At 53.2% G+C, this 27,198-nt stretch overlaps 1 protein-coding gene across 6 annotated transcripts in view; it reads left to right on the forward strand.

Moving 5' to 3' along the window:
- Nucleotides 1-27,198, forward strand: part of CUX1 (cut like homeobox 1) — a 365,770-nt gene that overhangs the window by 253,464 nt on the left and 85,108 nt on the right. For 4 of the 6 annotated variants that reach the window (XM_042970907.1, XM_042970909.1, XM_042970905.1 and 1 more), the window contains 3 exons: nucleotides 4,121-4,169; nucleotides 18,502-18,606; nucleotides 25,366-25,554. In XM_042970907.1, coding sequence (XP_042826841.1) covers nucleotides 4,121-4,169; nucleotides 18,502-18,606; nucleotides 25,366-25,554 — 343 coding nt within the window. The remainder of the gene's footprint in view (nucleotides 1-4,120; nucleotides 4,170-18,501; nucleotides 18,607-25,365; nucleotides 25,555-27,198) is intronic. The other 2 variants (XM_042970910.1, XM_042970906.1) reach the window with 1 other exon arrangement.

Consider the following 27,198-nt stretch of genomic DNA (forward strand, 5'->3'; position numbering starts at 1 on the left):
TTCTGTCTTCAGAAGCCCTGACCACACATCAGTAGCCAACTAGTTGTGTCTTCTTTGACCTCTTAAGAGGTATGCCCCTTGGAAAAGCCAATCAGGAGCCTACAGACTTGTAAAATAAGAATCCGAACCTTTCCTCACCCCCGGCATCCCTGGTTCCTTCCATTGTCTCCTCCTGTGGTTTCGGGTCCATTCTGTGAATGAGAACCTGTAGCAGCCAGGCCCCACTGTCATCAGGATACCCGGTATTGAATAGCCACCACCCCCCTCCCTACTTGTTACCAGCAGAACTCAGTGTTGTGATTATCATTTGAAAGCTTTGGAAATCTGAGAGTTGCTCACAGAATGAAAGGTAAGTGAGGTAGTTGTTATCAGGTTCAATATTTTGGTCCATTTAGCGGTTGCTTAGTAACCGAGGTGAAACTGACCAGAAGATGGAAAAAGTTGAAATTCATTTCCAGGGATTGCCGCAGCCTGCCAAGAAGGCACCTTCCTGTTTCAATGTGACTAATCTTTCTAGAAGTGACTTGAAATCTTTTGGAGATGATGCACTATTTCCTGGATGTTAGGTATACTAACGAATATCCAAAACCATTCGCTTTCTGAGAAGAAATCCGGAGAGTCTGCGTTTGTGAGGAGGTTGTCAAGTTCCACCCACATCCCCTAAACCAAGCAGGATCTGGATGCCACTTCCCAGCCCCCACGGGTGCCAGCCTTGCCCATCCCTGCCTGTAGGTAAAGCCAGGCCCCTGGGAACCCCTCTGTTCTCTAGCTCCAGTGTGTATCCGACCCTGAACCGGCCCCTTGGCCACTGGCAGCGGCCAGGTGAGAAGTGAGGAATGGCTGAAAACAGGCGACTGTGGCCCAGTGACCCCCCCCCCCGCCCCAGGCAGCCACACGTCTACCCCGTGTCTCCAGACCCCCAGGACTGGGGAACTGCACCCAGGGGGACCACTGCTGCTTCTTCATACGGCTTCCCTATGAGAATTAAAGTGGAAGCCCCTGGCCGGAGACTTCTCCCAGTGGAAGGGAGTTACCAGTGAGAGCTCTGGGGCCTGGAGTCATCCCCTCCCTACACACAAGGCAAAAATGCGTTGAACCCCCGCCATGCACCTTTCTGCTCCAATTCACCTTGAGAGACACACGGCAAAGCCCGCCCTCTCTCCTCCCTCCACCTTCCCTGCCAGATAAAGAATAGCTGGTCCTCCAGGGGTAAACAGCCCCAGAGGAAAACACCCCCCTGGAAGACAAACCCCCAACCCAGCAGTGTATCCGCTGTGTGAAGCAAAAGCAAGGAGTGATCAAAAAACCTCATGAACTGGCAACGCCAAGTATGAAAAACAGAATAATCAAACTAAGGAGCAAACGAGAAATGTTCCAGGGTGGGTGCAGCCACACTTGGGTCAGACCAAAGAACCGACCGGAAGGCAGCAGGAAAGGCTAGAGAGACGGCAGGTGCAAAGCAAAGGTTGTGGGACGTGGAGAGACGGAAGGAGATGTGGGTGCGTGGGAGACCCAGCAGGAGAATTTGGGGAAAACCCTCAGCGGCACGGGCTCAGGACCTGGGCTTCCTCCACCCAGGCCGTTCCCCAACCTGATCTGTCCAAGGGAGAAGTGAGGCGTGGTCGCCAGCATAGATGGTCTGGGTACCCAGCGGCCACGCGTTTCCGTTCTTCTCCCATACATGTGCAGCACCCGCAAAATATGCAGGAGCCGTGTCTACGTGTGCCCGTCCTATAGTCCAGATGCTGGCAGCTGTCGGGAAATGGTTGCAGAATGAGCGAGGGAATGAATGAGCCATGCCCATAGCCGGGGAAATCTGCCATTTATACCTGGATTTCCTAAATACATGATGAATAACCGTCTGATTTAAGTTCCAGCCTGTGTTTAAAAGTTGGGATTTGCCTGGGGCGCCTGGGTGGCTCAGTCGGTTAAACATCCAACTTGGGCTCAGCTCATGATTTGTGAGTTCAAGCTCCTCGTCGGGCGCTGTGCTGACAGCTCAGAGCCTGGAGGCTGCTTCCGATTCTGTGTCTCCCTCTCTCTCTCTGCCCCTCCCCCCGCTCCTGCTCTCTCTCACGCGCGCACTCTCTCTCTCTCTCTCTCTCTCAAAAATAAACATTAAAAAAAGTGTTTTTTAAAAAGTTGGGATTTGCCTTGGGAAAAGTTCGCTATTTCATCTTGAACCCAGTGAACTTTGCACGTCATCGGCAGGTGGTCAGGATGGCACCTGTCAGTACTGTCAGGCAGTTATGTTGAAGACCCTCAACACTGACATTGGCTTCTTTACCCTCTGTAGTCAGCAGACTCTCTTTTCTATGGCCCTGCCATTTTTCCTTGAGGTCTCGGCGGTTTCCAGTTGAGACGATGCGCTGAGATGTTTCGTAATTTAAGCCACCCCGGCCTGCCCCCTCGTACCCAGCACTTGGCTGCAGGGGCCCCGAGACACTGTCTTCTTCACAGAGCCACTCTAAAAATAGCTTTGTGTCTCTAAGCCATTTTATGAGTTGCTTCGGACTTTTTTTTTTTTTTTTTTTTTCAGACCGATCTGAAAGCAGGATACTATTTCAAACAGGTTTATAAAGAGCGTTGAACCCGATCACAAGGCATCGGTTACCCCATTCAGGCCGCTGGGCGCTGATACGGTTGCCTCAAATCAGTGTTCCTTCCACTGCAGTCTGGAAAAGCCTCTGGGCCAGAGGGAGCCCAGATGCAGCAAACAGCAAAAACCAGGGCCTGAGTACAGTTTGGCTAACTCCTCGTATTAGGGGTGGGCGGTTAGGGCCAGACGGGCAGGCTTCAGGGACAGAAGAACCCTCTCGGAGCTGGGCCCGTTACGGGTGCCCTGAGCTGCCCCAGGGAGTAGCCAGGCCTGAGGCCAAGCCCTGTGAAGCTCCAGGGATGAGAGTGAAGGAGACCCCGCTCCCAGTGCGTGGGGACCTCACCTCTGACCCGTAAACTCAAAGCCCTGCCACTCCCTGAGATGGAGCAGCTAGGAGGGGTTGGGAAGTGCTGGGGGTGGGGGCAGAAGCAGGTGAGGGTCCCAGGAGCGGAGGGCAAGCCAGGGAGACAGCACAGGCTCACTGCGGGCCCACGAGTGGCGTTTGCCGTCGGAACGCGGGGCCCTGGGCTGACGGGTGGGCCGGGGCAGGTGGTGGGCACAGCCTCATGGCAGGACCTGGTGTAGAGCACGGAGCAGGAGGCTGGGGCCGGTAGGCGACAGAGGGTTCTGGCCCACATGGAGTGTGGAGTCAGGGGTCCCCCGCCGGAGCGGGCCCTGAACCCCAACGAGGAGCCCCGTAACATGCTCCGCCTGCCGCGGGCGTGCTAAGCCTTCCTCGATGGCCGCCAGGCTCAGCCTTGGCCTCCTGACAGGGGCCCCGGGGACCTGTCTTGCAGAAGTCGGGGCCGTGATGGCCCAGGTACCCTGCTCTCGCCTACGTCAGACTTTTGGAACCAGCCCCTTTTTAGCACTCAGCATCCCCTCTGTCTCATGATCTTGGAACCATATATTTGCCTTGGAATCGCTCAAGGGAATGCATTCAAAACAGAGAGAAAAGGACAAAAAAGGAAAAGACCCTAGCAACTCCCTGTGTGTGAGCCACCAGGTGACAACAGTGAACTCGGGTGGTTTATGGAGCAGACTGCAGACTCCCAACCTCCATTTCCATCCTCCTGCGTCCCTCTCCTCTGCCTTCTTGTGGTGCTCCCCGTCCTGGCAAACTTCTACACATCCTTCAAAACCCAGTTCACACCTCACCTCCTTTGAAGCCTTCCCAGATTCCCTCCCCTAAGGGGAATTTCTGTCTCCCTCCCGTTTTCTGGAGGCACTCTGTTCAGAGCTCTGTGCAGTCTCCTGGAAGGACACAGCCTAACCTATCTTTTCCTGGCTCTGTCTCCCTGACGAGATTGGGAGCCCCACCCCCACCCAAGGACAGGGCGGCCTTCCCCACAACTCAAGCGCACCTCCTCCCGACGGGCAGGTCCACACAACCCCTCGCTTCCCCAGCGCCAGGGACTCTGGCCTGTGTGATGGCGGGTCATCGTGCCCAGCTGGGAGCCGTGGTCACCCTGAGCCCGCCCGTTGCCAACTAACAGCGGTCTCTCTCTCTCACCTTTCCAGGGCCGACGAAATTGAAATGATCATGACGGACCTTGAAAGAGCAAACCAGGTAGGATGCTTCACGGCCTCGGACTTAAAGTCACCACAGCATAGGCATTTCTGTCATCTTGCAAGACATTTCTCTCTGAGTTAGCAGGCCAGTTATTCTTGTATTTTTTTACATAACAACTGTCCATGTCGACCCTTCTTCTGATGCCCTGAGAAGTGCTTTCCTGGGCAAAGTGTTTGGTGTGGTCCCAGCGCCCCAGACTCCGTGCTGAGAATCCGCTTCAGGGTGGCCGCTGCTGGTCCTTTTTCTTAACCAATCCCTCAAACATCCGTCTCGGCTCCCGTGGCGGCCGTCATGCCCCAGACTTTGTCGCGGTGACTCGCACCGTAAAGAGGTCTCTACCTCTGCCTTTGGATGCACAGCCCCCTCCCGCCTGGTATTTAAGTCGTCACAGATGCTTTGGGGAAAGTACCCGCCACCGTGTCCAGAGCGGAACATCACACAGTACAGCGGGGGGGCCCTAAACCCTCAGCTGCCTGGAAAGACTTGGGCCACCCTGCAGAACCCCTGACTTCCCCCCGGGGACTCCACAGAGCAGTAAAACATTCCACATTCACAAATGATGCTGCTGCTTTGGAGAGAAGGGCTCTCCTGTTTATTTCCTTTATGAGCGAGGAAACGCGCCCAGAGCTGGGGTGGATCTCAGCCCCAGGAGGCCACAGGCTGCGGCCTCTCCCCACTCAGTTCACAGCGGGGTAGCCACCCCGAGAGCACAGGAGAGCTTAGCGGTTTGCTTAGCGGTTTGCCTCGGGTGGCCTGGGCAGGCGCAGCCCCCCATAGGATGAAAACCCGCCCCGAATCTGCGGTCCCCGCATTCCACCTCGCGAGAGTTCCGCAGGCCAGCGGCCTCCTGGCGGCTGGCACTGCTGGCCCGCAGCTTGGCACGTGCTCTGGAAAGCGTGTCCTTGTCCATCCTGTCCGGTAAAAACACCCCGGAGTCTGACTGGAATACGGAAGTCCGTTCATGCATGGGAGCGATCCGGGGGTTTGTGGATGCCCTTTATTCCGGAAGGAAACTGTGCGGGTTCGGCGTTGCGCACTCAGACTCACCGCTGAGGATCCTGGGCCTGGGCCATAGAAGGCACGCAATAGAGAGGCACGGAATGAGTCACCTGAGCTAGAATCTTCGTGCGTTAGTCCTCCTGATCCTAGTAGTAACTTCTTCTGTGCCTGGCTCTGTTCTGAGCACTTCACACGAACGGAGTCGCTGAACCCTCAGGGCAGCCCGCCAGGGTCAGTGCTGTTACGACTCCCATCTTACAGACGAGGAAACTGAGGTCACGGCTGCTCAGGCACAGAGCCAGGGGTTGAGCCCGTGCTCCTCACCGCCACACCCAGAGCCAGGGACGCGGGACCGGCGTTCACTTGGCCTTTCCTGCAGACCGTCCCAGCTGCCAACGCACCCGCCCCCACAACTCCTTGCTGTGAGGCACTGTTTCTGCTTCACCTCACGAAGGCGCCTGAGCATTTGTTTACCTTTATTTGCTGAATGAATTTGCTTTGGCCCCTTTGCTTTTACACAGCACGGCTCAACTTTGCAGCGACCTTAACTCGGGAGTAGTTGCTGGAGAGAGTTGACCTTCTCCGCGAGACAGCTGCCATTTGCACATCTCAGATTTGTTCCCGGGCCCATCTTGGGCGTGCCCGTCGTTTTGATGGCACTTTAGGGTAGGCTCCAGTTTGTTAAACAGAGAGCCTCGTCCTGGGGGTATCGAGCCTGGCTGTCTCGTACCGTCTCCGAGGCAGCCCCCAGGAACTGAAGAAGTTTGGCGGGGTCGGTGCACTTGAAAGTACTGAGGGCCACCTGGAGGGATCTCAGTCCTGGGAGACACGAGGCAGGACTGTGGAGAAACGGGGCAGCTCCGGAGTGACACTTGGTTCAGGTCCGGGAGTCTGGTATTTGCTGGCCATGTAGCCTCGGACAAGTCTCTTAACTGCTTATATCTCTTTTAAAAAAGAAAAGGAAAAAAGCGAGATGAGCTCTGCAAACGGGCTAAGGGAGAGAGGAGTCAAAGTCACAGAGACAGAAAATGGAATCCTGGCTGCCAGGGGCCAGATGAGGGGGGATGGGGGCCTGTTTCATGGGTACAGAGTCTCGGCTCTGCGAGATGAAAAGCTTGTGGAGATTGGTCACACAACAACGTGAAAGTTCTTAACACTGCTGAAGCATACGCTTAAAAATTGGTTAAGACGGTGTATTTTATTTGTATTTTACCATCATTAAAATGTTTAATGTTTAAACCTTTTTTTATAACGTGAGAAAGAAGCGGAGGGAACGAGAACTGGTGGTTCTCTGCACGAGTGTTTTGAAGGTTAGAGGTTAAAACGCCCAAGTAAGAAGTAGGTCCATAGACAAACGTTAGCTTCCACAGTTGCCAAAGTAGCACTGATTTGACGGGAGAATTACAAAGTCCTGCGCTAGGGAAATGCCAGCATGGTGGGCACGGGAGAAGTATAGGGGAGTCCCGAGCGACAACTAAGGGTGAGCTGTAGCCTGATGATGTGGCTGCCAAGAGGCTGCATTAATAGAGATAGAGTTTCTAGAATGAAGGAGGTAGAGTCTCTGCATCGGTCTCCAGCAGTCCGGCCATGCCCAGGGAATTCCCATATATCCTGGAAAGCACACTGTGAGGAAAAGTGTGCCTGGAACGCACGGCCACGGCCAAGCTTAGAGGCTTGGAGGCCAAGCTCGGAGGTTCCCTCGGAGGGAACCTACTCCAACGTAGAGAAGCCCTCTCTCGGTCCTGGCTCTCCAGAGGTGCCCGGAGCTGCCTGCCACCGGAGCTGTGAAGGCAGATGCGGGCCAGTCCTCACCGAGGGTGTGAGGTGTGGGAGCAGACACAGAGGAACAGAAGGAGGGATCGCGCTCGACGACTTGACGGGTTGACAAGGAGAAAAATTCCCCAGGTGGCCACGAGGAAGACGGTGTTACAGGTGGCACCGAAGGGCGCGGCGAGCTCTGCGGGTTCCAGGCCATTCCATAAGGCTAGGACGAGGGAGTGCTGGGTGGGAGAGTGGGCCCCCAGGAGGGGGTCTAGATCCAGGTTCGGGGGAGGGGCTCTGTCGGAGAACGGCGGAGAATCACCGGGAGCGAGGCATCGGACTTACGTTCTAGAAGGATCACCCTGGCGAAACATCAGAGAACGGATGGGAGCAGAGAGAACGGAAGCCAGGAGAGCCGTAAGCAGCTGTCGTGATACATCCGGGCCGCGATGACTCGGGCCTGAGCTGAGGTGGTCCCAGCGGAGAGGAGGCGGCGGGGCCGGAGGAGGGGCCGCCGGAGCCACGCGCCCGTGCAGGCGCAGCCAGACATCTGGTTCGGCCGCCTTTCCCATCAAGGGAGATCCCCAGGAGGAGCAATTTCCTAGTTCATTGGCATATAACATTATTTTTGCACCAGGTTTATAGTCAAAATGTTCTACCGAGACCTGACGCTGTTTTATCGCTGAAGCGCTCGTGTTTCTATCGTGGAAAAGCCGAAGAGCTGTCGGCGGCCGGCGGCCCCGGGTCCCGCTTACACCTGTTTGTTAAACTCCAAGGCGCTTGCATTAGTGCTCCGCCTTAATAGGGGGCAGTGAGGGTCCAGAACTTTCGAGACCTCGTGGTGAACAAGAAGCCACAACTCTGTGCTTCGCGACCGTGTCAAACCGTCTGGGGCCTCCGCCGTTCTGTCACTTGGCCAGCTGCGCCTTCACCTGGGAGCCCTTCCGAGTGGCTCTGGTGCGAGCGGCCGGCCGCACAGAGTCCCGGGGGGACGGCGAGGACGTCCTTTCGGTGAGTGGCCCTCTTCCCGCTAACCCGCCTGGTCCTGCTGGAGGAGACTGCCCCGCCGCGAGGGCCGCCCCTTGAAGTCTAGTTGGGAAGCCCGGTTCATCTTCACCGAGGCGAAGAGTCAAGGGTGGAGAAGATTGCAGAGAGCCACAAGAAAGGCATGGCGCTTTCTTCCACCAGGGTTTCTGTGTTCCAGCGGGGAACACCTGGGCTGGAGTCCCAGACCCCCCTCCCCCCCCCCCCACCGTTTCCCAGCTGTGCGGCCTTGAACGAACCCCCAGGCTCCCAGTGTGTTTCCCCATCTATAGAATGAGGGTAGTAAGTCACACACCTGAGAGAACACTGCTGGAAAAACGCATTCGCTGAGGACATTTTAAAGACCTTTCTGGCTTTTTACTCAGTCCTACCGACTTTCTACCCGAGGATTCATGAATCGGGCGGCACCCCGTCTAGCAGGCAGAAAGGAGCTCTGAGAGGCTGTGCCAAATGGGAGGCTTTTCTAGGCAGAAAAGGGAAGGACAAGGAAAGAGTGGATTGCTTCAGGCAAGGTCACCTTCCTGCAGGGGCCGGGAGGGGCCTGTCCTGTGGGCAGGTGACCTCACTAGCGCTGACCAGGAAATTCCCGATTGACAGGTTAAAGGTCACATTCCCAGGAGAGGCTGACACCGCAGCTAGGTTAAGATCTTGGTTTGCTTGGTTTGCTGACTTGGGGCTTGGCACAAGGGACTCCATTTGGGGCCTGTTGTCTCTTTTTTAACAGTTCCTCCCTTTTTTTTTTTTTTTTTTCCTTTAATGTTTGCTTGTTTTGAAAGAGTGCGGGGGGAGGGGCAGAGAGAGAGAATCCCAAGCAGACTGCACTGTCAGCAGTGAGACGGATGCAGGGCTCAAACTCACGAACCGTGAGATCATGACCTGAGCGGAAATGGGGAGTCAGATTCTTAACCAGCTGAGCCATCCAGGTGCTCCAGCAAAATTCCCCCCTTTCGATCAGACCCTCATCCTGAGAGACGCGATCGAAATTTAAGGCGTCAGTGCCATTTTGAGCCACCACTCTGTCGTTCTCGCAGCTTTGATCTGTGCGACATTCCCAGGTCATGGTGTTTTTGCAGAATTCCTATGGTGGTCACAGGGTCACGACCTCAGGCTCACGGTTTCTCCGTGGGTCATTCTCTTTGTTCCTTTCCTGACATTCATTCCAGTCTTTGCGAGATCATTTGCTTGGCGGTTAGTGGTTTTGAACATGCGTTTAAAACTTGAGGGAAGACAGCGCACCAGGGAAGTTACTGTGATTATTAGAAGCAGGAGAATTCCCAGGGTCTGGAATGCACTTTGGAGCTGTGGTCCCCAAGACCCAAACTACTCAAAATCAAGGAAGTCAAAGAGAGATCCTGTTGAAAGAGTTGCTTGTCTAAGCCTGGCGGCTTGCTCCACTGTGGTTTTATGTAAATGAGTTTCTGCTTTCCCTGAAGTGTTCATCCAGGTGCATGAGTGACGTTGACCCCAGCACGGACCCCTCGTTCCGCCAGAACATGATCAAGGCCTATTGTCTTACCAGAACAACCTTGGCCAGAGAGCCTAAGGATCTTTGCTGAGCAGTTGTTGCTTAAGCAGCAGAGTGCCCGGTACTTTCATGAGTAAGGAGAGGTTCCTGGTCACAGCATCATTTGAATTTCCTGCTAACCAGGGTAGTAGGCCCCAGCCGAAGGAAGCAGATCCTGACTCACAGAGACCTCCCAACGGGTCCTTCCCAACTCTAAATTCAGGGGCTGACCAATGAGGCGTCTCGGTCTGTAGACAGTTAGGGGCACGTTCGATAACCCTAAAAGGCTCTGGCCAGTTATGTGCCAGCCAGCCAGGCCTTCGCGGGCCCAGGGAGAATGGTAACCACCCCCAGACAGAGATCAGTCCTGTCGGGGCACAAAGCATTCCCACTAAGGTGACGCCGTTAATGGCCAGGTAGGAGTTTTTTTTTATAACAAACCCAGCAGCCTGAAAGGCAAAGGTTTACCCCCCGCCCCCAACCCAGAAATGGCCTAGGAGATAGGGATGATGGTGCTGCCTCCCCAGACGAATGCCAGATCCAGGAATGAAAAGGAAGAAGAAAGAGTTTCACATTCGGTTAAAGTCTGAGGTCTCCATCCAGCATCTTGGGCAGAAGCAGCCTACACAGATGTCCACTGCTTCTCTCCCCAGTCATTTGACGCAGAGGATCTCCAGTGATCCTACAAGACCAGCTGCCAGGGGGCGCCTTCTTCAGCTGTGAGATGCGTACGGAAGCTTCAGGTCCCTAGACCCTGGCTGCCATCCAGACAGGAGGACCTGGCCTAGTCGCTTCCAGGTCTCCCTCAGGGGCGGTCTTTGTTCCTAATGATTCCAAATCAGAAGGGTAGGAGAAAATTAGAAACGTTAGTTTCAAGGGTCAGGGTCAGGTACTTGAGGAAACTAGAAGTATTCAGGATCCAGTCCAGTTTTCGGGTCTATCACAAAACCTCAGAGACAATTAACAGGATTAGAATCTGATACCTACAAAGGTGCAAGCATCATTTTTCTCTCCGCGATTACCCCTATTCTTTTTGCACTACAGATAATCCCAGCAAAAGTAATTTTACATTCAGTTCGGCCTGATTAAGTGCAGCGAGAATAGTGACCGACCACGTAAGCTTCTCCATGGTTTCAAAGCTAGAACCATGTAAGCAAAGTACCAGGTTGACTTTTTTTTTTTTCTTTTTTTTTTTTAAGGGGCTTTATTTATTGGGCCCATACAGTCAGCCTCAGTTCCTTGAAGCTGTCTGGTCATATCTGAGTCTAGGCCTGTCTCTCTCAAATACGGCAAGTGAGTCAAAGCCTTGGTAATACAGCCAATGTTTCCAGTTGTGTCCTGTTACAAGGATAACACGTTCTCATTGAACTTATGCAAATAACTAATTATATTGCCATGAAAAGAAAACTTTAAAGTTTCTGAGTTCCAGAGGGATCAGCTCAGGAGAAAAAGTAAATGTTTCATCTTTGTTTACAAAGGTATACTTTACCAAATTGTGTGTGAGAAAAGTTTCCTTCTATCTGGAAAAACGAAACATCAGTGTTTCAAACAGGAAGTCATAAAAATTACAGTCATCCTCCTCAGCTGGTCCATTTCCTTGTTATTAATCCTCATTCTGCTTGAATTCGGTTTTTCTTTTTTTTCCTCATTAGTTCTGAAAATTCTTACCCAGTTCAGTTTTATGACCTTGAACTTATCTGAAATCTGGACTTGTCAAAAGTTCTTTGCATGAAGCCCCGTGAAGACGAAACACTTTTGTAGGAAAACGTTTGCAAAAGCATCTGAGTAAGACAGTAACTTTCTGTAAATGACAGAGACTTAAAAGTGTCCATTGTTAAAGATCAGCTGAGAGTTCACGTGATAAGGAATTGTAGTTATTTCCGTGATGTATGACATTTTAAGATAATAACTGGAATCATGACATAATACCAGAACAAACAGATTTCTAGGAATGGCATGCAATTTCTGCAACTCTTACATACCTATACAAATAAAGAAGGTTTAGTGTTATATTTTGACAACACTTCCTTTGTGATTTAACATACCAAATAAGCCAAGGTAGTTTAACATCTCCCTTTTTGTAAGGTGAGAGAACAAATCTGTTGAGACGTCCAAGGGCCTCTCTGAAAAATCTCAAAGTTAGTTGAAAGTTAAAAAGAGTTCATTTAGGGGCCCCAGGGTGGTTCAGTCGGTTAAGCATCTGACTTTGGCTCAGGTCACGATCTTGTGGCTTGTGAGTTTGCGTCCTGCATCGGGCTCTGGGCTGACAGCCCAGAGCCTGGAGCCTGCTTTGGATTCTGTGTTTCCCTCTCTCTCTGCTCCAACCCCCTTGCACTCAGTTTCTCTCTCAAAAATAAATAAACATTAAAAAACATTTTTTTAAAGGGTTCATTTAGCATTTGATTCTTAGAAGTTTATTTAAAAAATCAAAAGATTTTAAAACACTTGGTCAAGTAGGATCATAGGTCACGGTGACACAATATTTACTCATCTATTTAACCACAGTGACGACTGAAGACCTTGAAGGCAAATACAGGAAGTTAAATAGTTGTTTAAAAATAAAAATAAATAAATATGTACATGCATAAATACATAAATAAACACATAAATAAATAAGTAAAACCTTAGCTCTTTTAATAGAGAAGACTCAGCTTTCTTAAGGAATCAAAGACCTAATAATAAAGACCCAGGAAATTATTTTTGACAAGACACAAAATCTTTGTTTTCCGGGCAGATAACTTAAAAGGTAAGGAAGAGCCTTTTACAATATCTTATCAAGAGCAACCAGGCGCCTGGGTGGCTCAGTGGGTAAAGCGTCCAACTGCAACTCAGGTCATGATCTCACAGTTCGTGTTCAAGCCCCGTGTCGGGCTCTGGACTGACAGCTCAGAGCCTGGAGCCTGCTTTCGATTCTGTGTCTCCCTCTCTCTCTCTCTGCCCCTCCCCTGCTCATGCTGTCTCTCAAAAGTAAATAAAAACGTTAAAAACAATAAGAATTAAAAAAAGAGCAACGAATAGTTCAAGAAAATTTTGTCCTTTTTTTATTTTTTTAATATTTTTAAGTTTATCTTTTTTGAGAGAGAGAATCCCGAGCAAGCTTCACGCTGTCAGCACAGAGCCCAACATGAGGCTCAATCTCACAAATCATGAGATCATGACCTGAGCCGAAATCAAGAGTCAGACACTTAAGCGACTTAACCGCCACCCATGCACCCCAAACATTGTCCTTTTAAAAGAGAGAAAACCAAATTGTAATTTTGCACCGTATTGCTTTTGATGTTAAAAGCCATTTAACTTTATTAAATGTATTCTAATCGTAGCTGGCTTGACCAGACATGACCGTCTCTTTCCAAAGACTTGTTTTCCACAAATCTACAACTCTCTCTTTTACATTCAGATTTTGCCATACGTTTTCCCTCTTTCCCATTGTGAAATAAACAGCTTCACTTTAAGCCAAAATTTCTTTCTTTTCCCTCAACACAAAAGCCTTTCCTTTCCTCATACCTTCTTTGAGTAAAAACACACCTCTTACTTTCTTTACCTATGGAGATGTTTCCGTTATTATTTCCAGTAGCTTAATTACATATATTAGAATTTTTAACCCTTAGAAACTTTTCATTTCTAGTGGCAATGAAGAAGTAAGTTATTGGGAACTTTTACATCAGCATTCTGTGGCTCAGCAGATTTGTAAACGCAACATATAATTTCTAGAAGCATACTTTCTCATAAATTTTTCAGTGTAGCACAAAACGTGTTTTACCGGTAGACCCAAATACCTTTGGTTCCTCCGTAAAAGGAAGCCAAGAGTGGATAAACCTGTGTTCCGTGATTAACCAGCCTCTTGCAACGAACCTCTCGGTGAAGCCACTTTGGAATTTGGAAGCATTTCGGAGGCTTCTGCTCACCAATTCAGTTGGTATCCTATTCTGTTTGTTTGATTTGGGGGCCCTGACTTTCAAGTGCACTTCTTAAATGATCTCATCTAACTAGATCGTTCCTCATAATGGCCCTTGTAATTCTAGGTTGTTTTTAATAAGATTCTGCCATTTTTGCAGGTATTTAAAGTTTCTGAGACTATAGTTCCTAGACTTAAAATAAGTGGGTGGGCCAGGAGGTAGTATGCTTATCCTCAGAATTGTTATTACGGTTTTAGCTAAGCCTTTAGGTCTTTTGGAGCAAAACTAATATCTACAAGGGATAGGCCGCTGGGTTGGGAGTTGTGTGATGTTTAACAGTGTTAGCTCGCCGCACTGAAGTTTTCTTGAGGTTGACGGGTTCCCTAGTGTCGCTGTCTGTAACCCATTTCTAACTCATCCTAATACAGGAGTCTTAGAGTTAGGTAGGTCTACAGAGAGACTCCAGTCACCAGCACAGGGCCACCTTGGGGCACATGGCAAGAAGTATCTCCTGTCTGGTGTATAGAGGACCTTTCTGACTTCCCTTCTGCAGAACCACTGAAGCAGGGTCACCTCTGGGGTTCTGGCTGTTCTCCAGAGTCGCGTGTGGGTATTGCCTAGAAGGATGACTTTGGTTGGTGTGCACTTTCCAAAGCAATGGAGTCCATCCCATAGGAAGGCTCACTTGTTGGCCTTGCCAGCCTCCCCCTCTCTTTTATCCCCTCCCTCCAGAGTACAGGGCCTTGTGGGGAGCAGGCCGAGAGGTCATCCCCCAGGAGAGCTTGCCTCCTCCTTGAAATTGTCCAAATGTGGGGTTATTTGCCCTTGAGCATGGTGGCCGGAAAAATGGCCCCAAAAGATGCCGCTTCCCAAACCCCACAACTTGTGAATATATTAGTGTACCTGGCAAAGGGGGGGGTTAAGACTGTTAACAGCTGACCTTGAGGTGGGGAGATGACCCAGGTGTGTGTGAGTGCACCCGGTATAATCACAGGGTCCCCAGAGGCAGAAGAGTCCACGTCAGGGTGATAGGCTGGTTTTGAAGATGGAGGAAGGGGCCACTTTCAAGGAGTCTGGGTGGCCTCCAGAAGCAAGGAGTGGTAGGAAAACAGATTCTCCCCCAGAGCCTCGGCAACCCAGTCCTGCCCACACCTTGATCTTAGCCCAGTGAGCCCCAGTGCAGACTCCGAACAAAGATAATAAATTTGTGTTGCTAAAATCAACTGAATTTGTAGTAATTCGTTCCAGCAGCCTTAGCAACGTAATTCAAGGAGGGCTGCCTGCTAACAGACCCCTGTTCCGGTCCAGGGCCCACCTCTGGGACGCCGTGGGTCTACCTGGAGGCTCAGTCCATTGCCGGCTCGTGTGGCTGCTCGGTCACCGGAGAGACTTGCTCATCTCTGGTGGCCCCGAGCCTGGGTTTTCATGGCGACACATACAGAGGGGGACAAGACACAAAGACCGGGACCAAGATGGAAGAACACTGGATCCGACACCCAACACCACCACCACTGTTGAAAACCAGGGACCCCCAAAGGCTACACCTGAAATGGGTAAACTGGGAAACGGATTGGATTCCGACTTGTCTCAACCATGGTACTGGGAGGAGAAGACACGCCTCCCTAGAGAACGCCCAACCAGAGCCGCCTTTACGTGGGCCTGGAGCCTGCGTCCCACACCAGGTTGTGTCTGGCCTCGCCAGCCCTTCCCATGAGGCTTCACTGGCGCCACCAGCCGCAGCCACCCGGGGGCTCTGCCCTTGCCCGCTCTCTCTGTCCCACCCCGCCATGCCTCTCCTCCACATTTTATGAATCAAATTTTTCAGACTTGAAGACCTGGAAATAGCTGTCAGCATCGTATATTCACATTCTAATGTGTCCGACTTCAGGGGCGGAGCTTAGGGAAAAGCTTTCTTATACTGCCCCTCCTGGGGCCCTTCAGGAGCCCTTGAGGAGCTGGGGCGGGGGGACTCCCCTTAGGCCTTCCTTTAGGATGAGGAGATACCCCGGACACACGGTTCGGGCTGCCCTTCCCAAGACGCAGAGCTGTGACTTGGGCCAGCCAGTGTCACACGCGTGGGTATTGTCACTTCTTTCTGGTATCGTGACTGACAGAATTCTTGAAACAAAGTGCTTCCAGCCACCTCCCGCCTTCCAAGCGACTGCTGAAGACCGCCTACAGTGTCTGGTCATCTTTCCTGTTTGATTAGACCCCTGTCCCCACAAGGTGGGCACTGTTAGGCCCTTGGCTCATGTTACCTCTTGGGTCCTCCGTTGGCCTGTGAGAGCCGGTGAGGCGGCTGCTTCTGTGTTTGTATCCAGGTTACCGGCAGATGCGGGCCGTGTCCCCATTCATTCATGTGACCTCCTCCCTCGCAGTCACCTGTGCTCTCGGTGTTTACTCTCCCCTCCCAGGGAAGTACCGAAAGTAAGCAACAGCCAGCAAAGGAAGCGTCTCAGGGGAGCAGCTCAGGCTTGGCGAGGCGCCGTTCTCATCACGGGGTGGCCCCTCGATCACCCCCAGGTGATCTACCAGCCAGAACCGCGGCCTCGTCCCCGCAGCTTTGCCTGAGCCGGGCGGGTTGGAGCGAGGGAGCCCGTCACCGGACACAAGGAGTCAGGGGTCTCGTGGCAGCCACGGCTCCGTGTCTGGGGTTCCGGGTCAGAAAACACCACCGCCTTCCGCCTGCCATGGCTGATGCCAGTTCTTAGAAACCCTTCATCCGGTTGGGTCGCTGTCCTCGGGAAGACGGAGGCCCTGCAAACAGGTGATCGCGCGGCACTGACCCAGCCCAGCGCCCCTTCTTTTCTGTCTCAGCGCCGGCGATGGGCCTGAATTTCCAACTGCAGGAACTAATTCCTCCCGACTGCTCCCACTCCGTCCTTCAGCTGCTCTTAGGCCTGCTTTTTCTTTTTTTTTTTTTTTTTTTAGTCTTCTTTGTGCCTGTTTAGCTGCACAAGCCACCTCAACTGTTTTGTGTTGTGTTGTTTTTGATGTCCTCGGGGCGTAAATCCTAAACAAATCCTAAAAACTCCAAATCGTCAAAACGCTGCCCTAAAGTAACCAAGTCAAGCCAAGTGAGCAAAGGCCGTGACCAGCATGGACAGGCCACAGAGTGACTCTGCACACGAACTTGGAAACAGAAGGAGGTGCAGAAGCTCTGGAGAAATTCCACAAGCCGAGGAGAAAATCCTCAACAGCCAGATCCCTTGTTCCATGAGCCGCCCAGCTTGGGGGGCGGGGGGCGGGGGGCAGCTAAATGCCCGTATGAGAGCCTTGCCGTGAACCCGTCGCCCGGGCCTGCCTGAGCTCTGCTGGTTCCAGAACACTCCCAGGCGGGGCAGGGTGGTGGTGCGGCCTCACTGGCTGCTCCCGGAACAGCTTCTCCACTCGGCTGAGGAATAGTTTTCCTAGTCAGAGATACTAGAAACATGTCAAAGAACACCTCCTTCCTGGCAGAGTTGTGGAGATTTTATGCCCCAGGGTTCTGCCTACCAGAAAAGGAAGGGAAAACTTTTCAGTAGTAACGACACGATTATCGGAAAAACTCGGAGGGGCGCATCTGGAACTCTTCCTCACTGAAGAGGAGACTCTCTGCAGAAAGTGAACCAGAAATCACCCCGCTATCGTCGCCACGCCGGTCACGTTGTCGCCTTTCCCGACAGGCTGCTCCGGATTCTGTTTGGAGCAGAGCGTGGGCGGCGTCTGTGTGAGCTCAGCAGGGCCTGGCCAGGCGCCATGTGAATTAGATGGGGTGAGGCTCCGGGCGCCCCTGGAGAAGCAAGGCAGGCGGCCATCAGCACCAATTTCTGTTGCCGTTAGAAATACCCGAATTTGCGCGCAGAGATAGATTTCGCAGAACGATCGTGCGTCAGAGAACCACTCCAGGCCGCCGGACCCGTCCGCCCCTCCCTCCGCCCGCCCCACTGATCCGGCTCACTCCCCGATTCCCTTCAGTTCTTCCAGCAATTAGTTGACACGTGCTGTCACGCCGCAAAATCGGAAAACACACAGAATAGCCCTGCTCGGCCGGGCTTTCCTCGTTCATCTCTTCTGTCGGCGCGACGTGAGGCCGGTGGAAAGAAGCGGCGCGCGATCTCCCAGCCCGCACGCCCAGGACTGCCTGCCGTTGTCCCCCCCCCCCCCCCCCCCCCCCCCCCCCCCGTCTCAGAGTTCCGTCTGCCTCGTGATTGTAGAATCGGGACGAGCACGTTCGCGAGACGCTTGCGGATGAGCTGTGTGTACAGTATACTTCGGCGGACGCTAATCCCCGCGAGGTCCCTGAGAAGGTGACTGTGTCCCCAGTTCTGGCGGGGACGGTGGAGGCGTCGTGGGCAGAGGTAACTTGCCCCGGTTGCGCCGCTCTCCCCGGCGCCTTCGCGGGCGGCGGGCACTGGCGTGTCCCAGTCTCGTCCGGTGGGAAATCCTGCTTTGCCGTCCGGTAGCATTGGTCGCCTCGTCTGGGAATGACCTGCAAAGAGCACAGGGGTCCACCCTTTCCTCCTCGGCCCCCTTCCTGCGGTTGGCTCCTCACCCCGAGTGGGCCCGGCCGCCTGGGGGTGCCGGCCTCGGCCGGCTTGGTCAGGTGAAGGGTTAAATGTGTTGAAATAAGCCTGGCCCTCACAAAAGAAGTGACATTTACACCCTGGACGTTTATGGAAATACTTGCCGAAGGAAAACAACCACAACATTGTGCGTGTTTTTAGGAAGAGAACGGCCAAAGTGTCTTTAATTCACTGTTTACCCGTGAGAATTACTCCCAGGAGTGATCCTGCAATAAAATCTTCTTGGTCTATGAGAATAGAGAGAAATTGAATCAAAAGACTCTATTTCCACTTGTATTTATTCAGTCTGGGAAATTCAGTGGGCCGGAGCATTAGTATCAGCAGGGGATTCCTTGCTCCTAGCGTTAAATTACTGTCATAATCGCTCAATTATTTCTTCCTTGTACTGTTTAAAATAAAAATCCATCACATTCTATGTTTTTTTTCTAGCATTTATTAGGTTGAGTGTTTAGGAAAATCAATTATAGTCAGTCAGGCATGAATTGATGAATGTTCTTGTAATAATTGTCAGTTGTTAAACTGAATGTACTTTCTCTTCTCACTCTTTTCATTTCCTTCAGAGGGCAGAGGTGGCTCAGAGAGAGGCGGAGACCTTGAGGGAACAGCTCTCGTCGGCCAACCACTCTCTCCAGCTGGCCTCGCAGATCCAGAAGGCGCCGGACGTGGTGGGTAGCCCGGCCCCGTGGGGACTCTGTGCGCCTCACGTCTGCACAGACTGCTTGCCTTTGCTCACGAATGTTGCATCTGGGGGAAAATAGTTGAACCGGTGCTGTGTTGGTCGGGAATGCTTCGGACAGCCTGGGGACGGGACTCGTTAGGGTCAGAGGAAGGACTATGCCGATGGCGCATCAGTGCTACCTGGTCGCCAGCCCAGCGTGGAGGCCGAGGCGGGAGATCCCCCTCACTCCCAGAGGGAGTGCCTTCCTGGCTAGGCCTGTGGGGAGACGGCTGGCAGGGGGGTGGGGGTGTGAAACAAGAGCCTTGCCAGTATCACATTGGAAAATCGGAGGTTTGGTCTCCACCTCGATGTGTCCTTCCAGAGTGAGAAAACAGTTGGCGATGAGCAGGGCGGGCCAAAGAAGTAATAACACAGTTAACGCGCTCTGAGTCTGCGTAATGGCAGAATCTCTCTGGAAGTGCCAGCATTCCGAAGGAGCGAGGCACTCGTCTCGGTCCCTTCTTTGCTTCTGGATTTTTCTAAGATTAGTAAAAATTGTTCTTAGCCGGAACTTTTCCCAGCTCGAGCAAGGCAGCTTGGACCTATCAGATTACAGGCTCTCGCCTTCTGGCTCTGAGCAGTGACTTAGGGCAGCACGGAATTAAGACCCGGATATTGGAGCCACGCCCCTGGGGTCAGACGCGCCTTCTAGCTGTGTGTCTTGGGGCAAGGAACTTGCCTTCCCTGAGCCTGCGTTTCATCACTGGTTTTGTAAGGGTTCCAGGACATTCTTACGAGCAAATAGTTTAGAACAAGGCCTGACCTGTAATCTGTGTCATTCGGCTTCAGCGGTTCCTCTTACTTCGCCTGGCCTCACCGTCTCTGATCCGGGAGCCCTGGGTTCAAAGCACTGACTCATAACCTGTTTACTCACAGACCTCAGGTAGTCAAACTTGTGCAGCGTCCGTGTCCTCGTGTGCAGAGTAGGAGTGAGTGGCCCTGAGGCCCTTCAGCTCCTGTCACCTGTGGTGGGTGAATTATGCTTATAAGTGTCCTTTTCTTTAACAAAGAGTTACAGGGTGCGTGCCGTGTGCCAGGACCCGCAGTGGACGGTGGGAGAGCAGGGGGGTGGTGGGGGAGGCGCCAGGCCCTTCCAGAGAGGGCACAGTCTAACCAGGAGCCTTGCTGCTGTGATAACTCACACGTCGGTCGGACAGCCATTCTTCCACTTCATCTGTGAGGCGGGTGTTTCATTTCTTTACCTAGATGAGGAAGCGGAAGTTCTGGACTGTGAACCCCTTGCCCCAGAACGCTGGGCCCCGCAGGGGCTAAGCCGGGACTCGACTGGGTCTTTGTAAAATTATTCCCTAGGAGCAAACCTAAAGCAGAGTTTTAGTGCTAGGACCCCTTTATATGAATGGATTTTCGGGCACCCAGTTGGCTCAGTCGGTTAAGCATCCGACTTCGGCTCAGGTCATGATCTCTCAGTTGGTGCCCAAGCCCCACATCCGGCAATGTGCTGACAGCTCAGAGCCTGGAGCCTGCTTCGGATTCTGTGTCTCCCTCTCTCTGTGCCCCTCCCCTGCTCACACTCCATATCCCTCTCTCTCTCTCTCTCTCTCTCTCTCTCTGTCTCTCAAAAAAAAAAATAAGCGTTAAAAAAATTAAAAAAAAAAAAAAGAATGGGTTTTCATATTCTTTCCTTAAGTTAACGTTTAATTTTTGAAATTAATTAATTAGGGGCACCTGATGACTCAGTCGGTTAAACGTCCGACTTTGGCTCAAGACGTGATCTCACGGTTCATGAGTTCAAGCCCCGCATTGGACTCTCAGCTAGCAGCGAGCCCACCTCGCGTACTCTGTCCTGCTCTCTGTGTCCCTCCCCCACTTGCGCGCCCTCTCCCTCTCTCAGAAATAAACGTTTAAAAAAAATCATTTAAAATAATATTAATTAATTAATTAATATTAAATAAAACATGAGTGAAGTGTTTCCGAAAACAGAAAAATTCTTCACTCAAGGGGCCATCCCAACTTCCCGGACCCTGATACTCATTTTACCTGAAGTGTCCCATGGGCTCCGTCTCCGTCCCCTGATCCAAGTGTACCTCCCTGGACCCAGCGCCACGCTGAGGCAAGGGGAAGCCCTCGAGGAAGGGGCCGGTCTGGCGTCTCTCAGCCTCTGCGGTCACCTTGGGTTCTCTCGAGAAAGCTGTCCATCCTCCATGTCTGCACGGGGCTCCTGAGCTAAAGGTTTTTGATTGAAGGGCTTTCTGGCACCATCCCGGACCGTGGCAACCAAAACATTTCAGGAGGAAATGAATGTTTTCGCAGGTAGAGTCAGTTGTGGGTCCTTGAGGCGCTTAAACACTTCATCATGGGCTAAGTGCAGTGTTTACATGGCTCCGGTTCAGCCTTCCAGGAGCGGGCCTGCCAGGGCTCCCCCCGGGTGTGCGTTCCCAGTAGCTCCAGCCCCAGCCCCAGCCGGTCGGGGAGCAAACATAGGAAACGGGGCCAGCGGGAAAATATCTGTTGGGCTTGGCTGGCAGGACTCGGCAGAGAAACAGTACAGTCTATAGATCTAGCAAAAGCCAAAACCGACCCGTGGGGTGTCTTAACGGAATCGCCTGTTCTGGAAGGCGAGCCGTCTCTCGGCGAGCTGTAGCTCTGCGTCAGGGGCCTCACCGGGGCTTTATATGGTTGTCCCGTTTATGCCTCGAGACACCGCAGTCATTAGAGGTAGGTTTTATTATCCTCGTTTTACAAGTAAGGGAACGGGCTCAGAGGAGTTAAGTAATGTGCCCAAGGTCACAGAGCTAGAAAACACCCAAGCAGAATTTGATCCTAGGTTGTCCTACTCCAGAGCGCATTCTTTCTCCCCCACGTCAAGCTACTCTCCTTCGTGTGCGTTGAATGAGACGGGACATATTCAGGTCCTTTGTCGAGTATTTATAGACCAGTATTAGTCCAGGGCTCTGGGACACCGCCTCAGGCCACCCCTTGAACCTAAACAAACCGTCACAGGAGAAAACGCATCTAGCAGGCGAACCTACCGGGTGACTCTGCCGGATGGAGTCTGCCTACTTTGGCCACTTGGTGTTGGCAGAAAGACGGGGGGTCGGTAGGAAAGAGAAGTAAGACTCAGGTGCCTGTGGCCTCATCTTTCCCCTGCGGGAGTAAATGTAAGTAAGGTATTAGCCTAGGTTCAGGCATCTGTCTCTGAGTCTCGGGTCCTAGGTGCACCTTCGTTTCACAGTTCGATTTTCCCTGATTTTCCCTGTCTTGCATGGGGCTCTGGCATCTCATCCCTATTTGATATGGAAACGGCCGCCGGGTAGAAGAGGTCATTATGTAGCTTATCCAGGACTCAGACGCAGGCAGCTGGGGAGAGAGGGGAGGTGAACGGGGTTCAAAGGGACAGAACTCATTGGGGTCCTCCACCAATAGCTTCTGCTCTTATGTTCATTTAAGTTGTGTTGTTTTGTGGTTTTTTTTGGTTTTTTTTTTTTTGGAGAGAGAGACAGAGACCGTGTGAGTGGGGGAAGGGCAGAGAGAATCCCAAGCGGGCTCCGTGCTGCCAGCTCCAGAGCCCCACGTGGGCCTCAGGCTCACAAAACTGTGAGACCATGACCTTGAGCTGAAATCAAGAGTCAGACACTTAACTGACTGAACCACCCAGGCACCCTCTTTTTATAATGTTTATTTATTTTGTTAATGTTTAGTTTAGAGAGAGTGCAAGTGGGAGAGGGGCAGAGAGAGGGGGACAGGGAATCTGAAGTGGGCTCCACGCTGTCAGCACAAAGCCCGATGTGGGGCTCAAATTCACAAACCTCGGATCGAGACCTGAGCCAAAGTCAGACATTCAACTGACTGAGCCACCCGGGTGTCCCTGTAATGTTTTTAGACTCTGCAGAGTATTTTCACATCCTCTCCTGGCTCCTGAGCTGTCAGAGCCCCCACCCCCAAGACCTGGCACCCGTGAAGAGCGTAGGACCCCCTCTGGGTCGTGGAAGCCCAGAGCCGTGGGTACGTCCCTGCTGGGACAGACTCTGGGGACCTGGGTGTGGTGCCCACCCGGGCCTCTTGTCAGACTTGGAGAAGTCAGTTTCTGTTCCTTCCTTGAGAGGCTTGTCCGAGCCAGAGTCCTGACCCTGAACCCCATCAGACTCGCCAGGGAGTTTCCTGGGTCCTACCCCACACTCCCTGAGCCTGTGTCTCCAGGGCTGAGCCCAGAACCCATACGTTTTCTGAAGCCCCCAAGTAATTCGAGTGCAACTGAATTGAGGCCCAGACGGACACGAGGGAGCCGGCGGTGCTGACCCTCCTTGTGACCGTCTCCTGGGCCCTTGTCTGCTTCTTCCTATCTCCCTGTGTCTTCATGATGGGACAGCCAGGAAGTGAGCCACGTTTGGGCTTCAAGTAGAATGCTCTTTTCTGTCTCATTTCCAAGGTCTTACTGATTTGGGTGGATGATCTCATCTCATTTAGCTTATGTAAGACACAAATGGCTTTGGCTGTGTTATGAATGAGGAATCTGGCCTGGGTGCCTGAGACATAGTTGATGTGCCCAAGGTCACACGGCCAGCTTGTGGCGAGGCCAGACTAGGACCCTGGCGTGGAGTAGATGGCCCTCTGGGACTACCTGCCCCCAGGTCCCCAGCCTGAATCCAGGTTCAGCAGTGAGAGCTGCTGTTTTTACACATATCACGTGAGCCACTGATCCCTGGTCTGTGAACTTGCACTTGCCCGTTTAAAATCCCGGATCCCCCCTTGTGGCTCGTTTTACCAGCTCTCCCTAAGAGCACTCGAAACCGTTGTTATGGCTGGCATCCCTCAGGTTGGAAAATTGATAAATAAATTAGATATCGTGGCTCAGTCTTTACCCCCCATAAGTCTGACCTCCCCAGATATCCCTTGCATTGTGTCCCCAAGCCCGCCACCTCAAGGCGCCTCTGGCCACCCTTCTGAGCAGTCGGTCACCATCAGGTGGCAGCAGGCTCGGTCCTTTTCAAGCTGGCCTCGGCATCAGTCACTCCCCCTTATGCCCTGTCCCTGCTCTTCCTGACCCCTCTGCCCTCCTGTGGTGCCCCCACCCTCAAATGGAGCCCCTCTTCCTTCTGACAACTCCTGCCAACCCTCCACCCCCACCTCTCCCTCTCACGGCTCCCAGGTGTTTCTGTCACTAGTATCCCAGGCTCTAACCCCTGGCGTTGCCAGGAGGACTTGTCTCGGGTCCCCGTGTCTCCTGACCTTGGTTGTTGGCTGGCGTGGTGCTCCCCAAACTCTCTGTGGCCAAGGACGGCTTGTTTGCTTATTCACTGCCGATCCATTGCAGACCGATGGTTTTACAAAAGACAGTAAGAGCGTCACAGCCGTGGCAAACTGCTGTACAAGTTTCTAAATGCTCACTCTGCATTTCTCTGCGTGTCTCACTATATCAGCAACAGTCTGTGAGCTGGCACCAGGCCACGGAGCACACTCTGGACAGAGCTGATCTGCACGCGCCCTTTAAATAAGCTGGCGGGAAGACGCTCGCTAGGGCCATGTGCACATCTGCCAGGAGTCAGGAGGAAATGAACCCACTTTATAATACGACACAAACCAAAGAAACAGAAAAGAGTCACTCCTTTACACACAGAACTTGACATTCTTAAGTGACAAACGTCCTTAATTTCCTGGGGAGGGGCAGTAGATATGAAAAATTATTTCCCTGACGACGGGCTGTCCCCCAACATGAGAAGTCGGTGACCAGCGCATCGTGTGTGGGATGGATTGGCTGCACCTGCCGGCTGGGGCTGTAGCTGCTAGTGTTTTCCATCCCCGTGAAATGGGGGCACCCGGGCGGCTCGGTCAATTGAGCGTCTGACTCTTGGTTTCAGTTCAGGGCATGATCTCACGGCTCGTGGGTCTGGAGCTCCGCATCGGGCTCTGTGCTGGCAGTGTGGAGGCTGCTTGGGATTCTCTCTCTCCCTCTCTGTCTGCCCCTCCCCTGCTCATGCCCCCAGCACACAGCTGGACCCTCTCTGTCACCTTATTCAGATCTTTGCACAGGTGTCACAATGTCAACGGGGCTTTTCCTGACCATCTTATTAAAACCCCACTGCCGGGGCACCGGGGTGGCTCAGGCCGTTAAGCCTCTGACTCTTGATTCTGGCTCGGGTCATGATCTCACGGTCCGTGGGTCCAAGCCCCCTGTCAGGCTCTGCGCTGGCGGTGCAGAGCCTGCTTAGGCGTCTCTGTCTCTGTCTCTGTCTCTTTCTCTCTCTCTGCCCCTCCCCCACTTGCGTGCACGTGTGCGTGTGCTCTCTCTCTCTCTCTCAAAAATAAATACACTTTAAAAAAACGCAAATCAGTAAAACCCCACCACCTGGCCCAAGTCTGACCCCGGGCCCCGCCCCCGCTTCAGTCTCCTGATGGCCTGGTTGCCGCCCTACACGCTTATGCTATCAGCCGACACATCTGATGCGGCTCGCACGCCCAGCCTCCTCCCGCTGGCTGGATGCTCCGTAACGACAGGGACCGTTGTCCTGTGCTCACTGTACGCCCGGCTCCTGGTGGGCACCCAGTAAATCCTTGTCCGCCGGCCGAATCCAGGCGCATTTGCCGTGCAGACAGGAAGGTGGTGCAGGGAGGGTGTTGGCGGGTCCGGGCGGAGGCAGGAGGTCACGCCTCACCCTGAGCTCACCATCCGCATCCCTCCACCTGCGTGTTCTTGCCCAAGCCCTGCCCGAACCCCGGGTGGCTTTGTCATTTCCTTTCTCCTCCGCAGGAGCAGGCCATAGAGGTGCTGACCCGCTCCAGCCTGGAAGTGGAGTTGGCCGCCAAAGAGCGGGAGATCGCCCAGCTGGTGGAGGACGTGCAGAGACTCCAGGCCAGCCTCACGAAGCTGCGGGAGAACTCGGCCAGCCAGATCTCCCAGCTCGAGCAGCAGCTGAGTGCCAAGAACAGCACGCTCAAAGTAAGGGCGCCGAGGGGGCCGCGGGCCGAGGGAGGGCTGGACCCGCGCGCCTGCCCGCTGCCCCGCCTTCCTCCGCACACGGCCCTGGGGGTGGGAGGGGGGGGCGACTGGCACGGCGCTTCTGGCTCCCCTCTGACACCCACAGCCCCTCAGTGGGTTGCTTCTGTCCCCGGCCTCGGGGGCACGTGCCGGGTATAGTGACCGTGGCGGGAGCCCTTGTCCCAGAAGCCACCTTATTCGTTTGCCCCGTCTCGGCTGTTGCAATGAGTAGATCTCATGCTTGCAATCTGCACGGGTCACGGTGAGAATTTGTTCTCCGTCAGGAAGCCAGAGTCACCGCTTAGGTTGTTCTTGGTCTGAACTCCAACCGTCAACAAGCGTTTTTCCCTCCTGTGGGAACAGTGAGGATCCCCTGGACACGTCTGTCAGAAGCCTGGGTGCACCGGGGCCGTCAGGTCTTTCTGGAGAGCATCTTGTCTGGAACTGACCGCAAGTAGGGCAACCTTGAGCCTCCATGAGGGAGCTAGAAGCAGGGTCCTGGGGCCCAAGACGGGGAGAGTGCCTTTGAACCCTTACCAGCTCTTGCCTGGACCGCACTGCCCTCGATGGGCCATCCCTTGCAGGCAGCGCTTGGTAGAAGGCCCCGTCCCGCGCCCACCCGTGGCCATGCTTCCCAGCCCGGGATGTCAGACTGCCACTTCGTGCACTTGCTGGTGAAGGGTTGGTCACAAGCTGTCTGCACAGACGTGCCCTTCGTTCGTCCAGCTCAGCTTTTTAAAAATAATTGCACTTGATTTATTTCCAGCCTGTTGCAGCTAATGTAACGTGAGGGTAATCCTCGCACCCTAGGTCTGTGGTGCACCAGAGAGCCATGGGGCCTCCTCGGAGGTAGCTTGCTTGACGCTCGGTGACACGACTAGTGACGTGTGGGCCCAGCTCCCGGGCCAGATGTGCCCCCGCTCCGCTGTGCCTCCCCAGCCTGGGCGATGCCCTCCCGGGCCTCCCGCCCTGCCCCGCGTGTGCGTGCAGAGCACATGAATGACGGCCGAGCACAGCCGTCCGTATACTAAATGCGGTACGTCCAGATGAGTTAGACAAAAACATCAGGAAAACTTTTTCTTATAGAAAGTACTTCCAGGACGTAGTTAGGCCCGTTTGGATTTTTTTACAAAACTGACATTTTCCTTCCCAGCGCACGACCGTGTCTCTGACCCACAGCCGAGTTTCCAACAGGTTCTGTGCTCCCGGCAGCTCGCTGGCCTGACCTCGCTGACTCAGGGCCCCCACCGTACTTCCCCCCTGGTCTCTTCCTGGCCCCTTCGGGGTGCATTTCACTCCCTGTCCGAGGAACCGCTGGGTGCCTGGGCCCCTCGGAAGAGCCGGTCCTGCCGGCTTTGGGGAGAGGGTTGAGGACCCGTGGCATTTATTTCTTCTGAGTTTCTTACTCTCCCATCAGCCTGCCCAGTGAGCACTAGCACCCATTTTTTATTTCTAGATTAAATTTAATTTTCTCATGTTATAGCCATTTCTGACCCCAGCAGTGGCATTATTATTAGATAATTTGCCTTTCTCTCCTTTGTTACAGTTAAGGGGTCTGACTCAGATACAATCCCGCATTTGACTATGAGAGGGAGGCTATAGACC

This window comes from Panthera tigris, chromosome E3 (assembly GCF_018350195.1).
Source record: "Panthera tigris isolate Pti1 chromosome E3, P.tigris_Pti1_mat1.1, whole genome shotgun sequence".
NCBI lineage: Eukaryota > Metazoa > Chordata > Mammalia > Carnivora > Felidae > Panthera > Panthera tigris.